The sequence below is a fragment of the Cebus imitator genome, unplaced genomic scaffold (genome assembly GCF_001604975.1).
Source record: "Cebus imitator isolate Cc_AM_T3 unplaced genomic scaffold, Cebus_imitator-1.0 Scaffold149, whole genome shotgun sequence".
Classification (NCBI taxonomy): domain Eukaryota; kingdom Metazoa; phylum Chordata; class Mammalia; order Primates; family Cebidae; genus Cebus; species Cebus imitator.
The window spans coordinates 4,178,704-4,184,653 of NW_016107464.1; the positions used below are offsets into that span (position 1 = coordinate 4,178,704).

Genomic DNA, 5,950 nt, shown 5'->3' on the forward strand with positions numbered 1-5,950 from the left:
AACAAAAGGCTTTAAAGTGTCACAGCACAAAATAACCTCAGCTTATGAAGATAAGGTATGGGGCCTTCTTATGGGGTATGTTAGTTGGGAGGGAGATAGCATTATCCTGAGTGATGTCTCGTAACAATTCTGTGGCTTTGGCAATCTGTTGAGCATTTTAAAAATAAGGAATATCTGTAGCACTATTTGGGCTCTGTAACCTTGGTTTGTCTCCCTTCTCTCCCCCTAGTGTACTTGTGTCTATGAATTCCAAGAAGGAGCTCCAGTGCGACCTGTCTCACCTCGCTGTTCTCTACGACTGACTCATTACATTGAAGAAGCCAATGTAGGCAGGGGTTACATCAAAGAACTTTGCTTCAGCCCTGATGGGCGAATGATTTCTTCCCCACATGGCTATGGGATTCGCTTGTTGGGATTTGACAAACAGTGCAGTGAACTTGTCGACTGCTTGCCCAAAGAAGCCAGTCCCTTGCGGGTGATCCGTTCTCTGTACTCTCATAATGATGTGGTACTGACAACAAAGTTCTCTCCAACACATTGTCAGATTGCCTCAGGGTGCCTTAGTGGACGGGTTTCTTTGTATCAGCCAAAGTTTTAGGCACAACTTACATCAAATAAGGAACTCTTCTGGTGTTTGACTTAGGAATTACTTCAATTTAGGTGAAGTATTTTCTTTTTAGAAGATCTTATGAGTTTGGGTCAAGATCCTGGTTCTTATGGGTCCATGAATACGCTTGTGACCTGAGTACTTGGTCATCCGGCATCATACAGGCATCTCCAAATTAGACTCTATGCAGCATCATCTTTTTCAGCATTCCTCTGCTCCTGCTGATCTGTGCCACTGAATTCCAGTTCTTCTGGTCATTTTGCATGGTAGCTCTTGTCAAGTTCCTTCCTTCCTCACACTCTATTTCTCTCTTTTCCCTCTCCCTACTCCTTTCTGTTTTTTGATTTTGGTGTCAATTTTGTGGACATTTGGCAGGAGTTTTGAATGGGGTAGGAGAAACCCATGACATTAGAGTTGAATAAAACCTGGAAGTTGGATATTGGCCTATTGGTTGTTGAAAAAGAAATTTCATCTTCATTTATGAGTATACTTGGCCTTTTAAAGTTGCTGTTATGTTTATCTATATTGAGAATAGATAATGGCATTATTCTTATAATCATTAAGACAGTCTTGCAACAAAATGTCTTTTAAGTTTCCTGTTAAAATTATCAACAGATTTTCATGAGAGGGATTTATTGTGAAAATCTAGAAAAAAAAATATCAGCTCTTTGTAATTTACTTTACTTGTATGAATTTAACATCTCTAGCATGTATCCTTACTTGATATTTTGTTCCTATCAAGGCATTAGACAGGAAAGAAGGAGAAAGAATGGGCTTTGGTTATTTCTATTGTACAGAAAGGGATTTTTAAAATTAGATTAGTACAATATCTGGCCATAGAGTGATGAGAACAATGTGACATAGATTATCTGTATTTCATCTGCCAGATTATTTGAATCACACAGGATGATGTGTTAACAGTATTGGGGTGGAGGAGGAATCAAGAGTAAAGAGGCAGAGGTTTACTCATTTTTCTTCCCTGAGCCAGGTGTCATAAGCCAACCCTGTCACCATTAGTGAGGGGAGAGTTGCAGTCCTTTTCAAGTTGTTACCGTAAGTACGGTAGTCAGTGACTTGGATATCAAGACTAAGTGCTGATGTGAAGACTTGTCTTTGTGTTTTGTTATGAAACATGGCAAGCATGAAGCAGGACCCAAGCACAAGGCTGACTGTTGTGCTTTGAGTAACAGCTTTCTTCCAGGTTCCTCTACATGGTGGCACTGTGGTTAGAAGGGATTACCAAAGCCTGCAGCAATTTAAGCTATGCAGTAGCCTTGCCCTCTTAGGTTGCATTCTCTTTAAGCCACTGGTTCTCAAACATTAGGGTGCACTGTAACCATTACAGACTTGTGAAAAATGCAGAAACCTGAGCCTCACCTTATGAGATTCTGATTCAGCCACGGAGAGGACCGGAATCTGTATTTTTCATAGGAACCTCAAGTAATTTTTATTTTGAGGGTCTCTGAACTGCAGGTTGAAAAACACAACCTTAATCATCAGTAAATTCTTCTCTACCTGGCCAGGTGTGGTGGCTCACAACCTGTAATCCCAGCACTTTGGGAGGCTGAGGCAGGCAGATCATTAGGTCAGGAGTTTGAGACCAGCCTGGCCAACATGGTGAAACCCTGTCTCTACTAAAAATACAAAAATTGGCTGGGAGTGGTGGTGTGCGCCTGTAATTCCAGCTACTCAGGGGGCTGTGGCAGAAGAATCACTTGAACCTGAGAGATGGAGGTTGCACTGAGCTGAGCTGGCACCACTGAACTCCAGCCTGGATGACAGAGTGAGACTCCGTCTTAAAAAAAAAAATTCTTCTCTACCCATCTGGTGCTTAAGACAATTCCCAGAAAGGGTTTTCATTATTGTTAAAATAATAGTAGTAAATGAAAGCAATTTTAGAGGTGGAAAATAACTTAGAATGGTATCATCCACATTATTTGACAAATGAGAGAAGTGACATGACTTGCCTAAGGTCATCTTATAAAGTTAGTGGCAGAATTTGGACTTGAATTCCAGTCTTCTAACTCCTTGCTCAGGGCAATTTCTACGGTGTTATGCTGTCTGTTAGAAACAATGACTTATGGGCACTTTGTCTTTAAGTTGTATTATTGTGAATACCCTTAAACTGGCTGATAGACTTAAAAAGGAAGGCATGGGAGTAGATGCTGAGAATTCTGACTATAAGAAGAAAAGTATTTTAAATATTACAGAACTGTTAAAACAACCCAAATACATGAATAAAAATGACATGTCTTTGTAGGACCTGCCAACTAACTATTCACACACATTTATAGGTTATAAGGATCTTAGCTCTAGAACAAATTTTTGAAATTAGATCATTTTACTATGGAAGTTAACAAAATTGGAAATTTTTTGTCATTGAAAAAAATGATCACAAAGCACAGCAAATACATAGACTTGCTATAAATTTTGTAAAAAACACAGTTTTAAAAGAAAATAGGGATGGGCACGGTGACTCATGTCTGTAATCCCAGCACTTTGGGAGGCCAAGGTGGGAGGATCACTTGAGCCCAGGAGTTCCAGACCAGTCTGGGCAACATGGCAAAACCCCATCTTTACCCAAAATACAAAAATTAGATGGGCATGGTGGTACACGCCATGGTGGTCCCAGCTACTCAGGAGGCCGAGGTGGGAGGATAGTTGGAGCCTGGGAGACAGAGGCTGCAGTGAGCTGAGATCACACTATTGCACTCCAACCTGGGTGATAGAGCCAGATCCTGTCTCAAAAAATAAAAATAGGCCAGGCATGGTGGCTGATGCCTATAATCTGAGCACTTTGGGAGGCTGTGGCCAGTGGATAACTTGAGGTCAGGAGTTTGAGAACAGCCTGGCCAAGATGGTGAAACCCTGTCTCTACTAAAAATACAAAAATCATAGCCAAGCATCGTGGCAGGCCTGTAATCCCAGCTACTCAGGAGACTGAGGCAGGAGAATCACATGAACCTGGGAGACAGAGGTTGCAGTGAGCTGAGATCCCACCACTGCACTTTAGCCTGGTCAACAGCAAGACTCTGCCTCAATATAAAAATAAAAAAGTAAAATAAAGTTAGTTTTGGAGGTGAAGACACCCAAACTATGTTATTATTTTTTAAAAAAACCTACCAAGTACATTGGTCATATTGATATTCAAAAGAAGTTTCATAAACTGTATCAACTCACAGGACCAGCAGATTGCCCAACTCAGAATTCAGCCAATAATTCTTTAACTACTGTAGAGTACCTATCATGTATCAAATAATGTACAGACTTCACTACTAACCCTCACAAAAACTTGCAGGGCAGGTGGAATGAGCCCCAATTTACTTTGGAGGTAATAGTGGGTCAGAAAGATTAAGTGACTTGCCTTAAAAGTCATAGAGTTGGCAGTGAGTGGCAGCACTGGGATTCCAACCCAGGTTGGTTTGTTTTTGTCCAAAGCCTGTGCTTACTGCTTTACCATGTGCTCTTTGGTTTGTAAAGTATGGTAAACTGGCCTGTTATTTGTTTAGTATCCCCAGAAGTTTTTAAATTATTATTATTATAGAGCTAGTTTATCATTTGTATCATGTAAAAAATTTATAAGATTAACAATTTCCATGAGAATATCATGAACTCAGGGCATACATTCTGACCATTCCTAACTAAAAAACTTCAAGCAGAATAAGCAGCTGTAAAATAGAAAGGAAAAATGAAGGATAAATGGCTTTGTATAAAACAGAGCCACACAGGTGAGAATTAAAAATTAACAGCCAGCAAGCTCAAAAGAACCTTTGTTCTCCTCCTTGAGGTGTGGCGATGATCAAAAAGTTATCAAGGAATATTAACCAAGGAATTAAAGGGCATCAGGAATGCTATAGTATTAGAGGAAATTACATCTTAACATTTCAAAGTCCCATTTCACTTAGAGTGTAAAATCTAATCTGATGTTTTTACTCTGAATTTATTCAGTACTTTTTATTCATAATTGGTAAATGTATTATAATTGGTAATGTAGTATAATTGTTAGTAAATGTAGTACAAATTGTTCTCCTGTTTTAAAAAGTTTTCTGCAGAACACTGCATTTATGGCAATGATATCTTTAACGAGTTAGGAACATCAAATAGTTCCTTATTTTCAGTTGTGAAAATGAAATGGCTAAGGCAGACGAGATCTTTTTTTTCCTCAGAAGCCCAAAGCACATGTATATTTTATTATTTCTCCTTGCTATATTCCTAAGAGACTATACCAAAAATTTTAAGAAAAGGAAGAAGAAAAAGGTAAATTCATGTGTTCCCCACTCTTGTGTCTAGAACCAAGATCACATTATATCATTGTTAAAATTGTGTTATCTAGAAAGTGCAATATAGGGAAAACACTCTGAGAATCTTATAAAAGCCTAGTATTTCTGTTATCTATCAGAATATGTGGTATTGGCATCCATAAGTATCTGTTAAACTTGCATTTAGCAGGAGAAATAGTGTGATACTTACACTGATGACAATCATCCCATTTAATGACCAGCAGTCACTGAATGCTGTCAAAAATCACACAGTGATACCCCGTGTTGGTCTTGAAGGAAACCATACATATGAATTTTTGGATAACTAATGTATATCTCTTAAGTGCCAAAATGTAAAACTTGTAATTATTTTTGATGTATTTCAGGTATGTTAATATACCTTCCTGCCTTCTTCTTAAACATCATGCTCAGTATAATTCATTTTTTCATGATGAAAACTTAGTTATATTCATAATGTATTATTATAAGTATCCAGTTCTGATGTATGTAAAATACTTCATAAAATGTAAAGGGCTATAACAAATAAGTTATAAAGTGATTCTCTCAGCCCTGAGGTATGCAGAATCATTTGCCTCAGATTGCTGTTGGATTTAAAATATTTTTAAATATTTGCTAAGTAATTTGCTATGTCTCCTCCCACACTATCGATATACCTGCCTCTGACAGGCTCCCCACTTTCTTTTTTTTTTTTTTTTTGGGGGGGGACGGAGTTTCACTCTTGTTACCCAGGCTGGAGTGCAATGGCGCGATCTCAGCTCACCGCAACCTCCGCCTCCTGGGTTCAGGCAATTCTCCTGCCTCAGCCTCCTGAGTAGCTGGGATTACAGGCACGCGCCACCATGCCCAGCTAATTTTTTGTAGTTTTAGTAGAGACGGGGTTTCACCGTGTTGACCAGGATGGTCTCGATCTCTTGACCTTGTGATCCACCCGCCTCGGCCTCCCAAAGTGCTGGGATTACAGGCTTGAGCCACCGCGCCCGGCCTCTTTTTTTTTTTTTTTTTTAAAGATGGGGTTTCACCATATTGGTCAGGCTGGTCTCGAACTCCTGACCTCAGGTGATCC

At 39.3% G+C, this 5,950-nt stretch overlaps 1 protein-coding gene across 2 annotated transcripts in view; it reads left to right on the plus strand.

The window, feature by feature from the left end:
- The window catches only part of DCAF10 (DDB1 and CUL4 associated factor 10), a 56,251-nt gene extending 53,847 nt beyond the window's left edge, over positions 1–2,404 (plus strand). Inside the window, exon 6 of one of the 2 annotated variants that reach the window (XM_017543211.2) lies at positions 230–2,404. In XM_017543211.2, coding sequence (XP_017398700.1) covers positions 230–598 — 369 coding nt within the window. In that variant the 3' untranslated portion in view covers positions 599–2,404. The remainder of the gene's footprint in view (positions 1–229) is intronic. The other variant, XM_017543210.2, reaches the window with a different exon arrangement.
- The last annotated feature ends 3,546 nt before the right edge of the window (positions 2,405–5,950 follow it).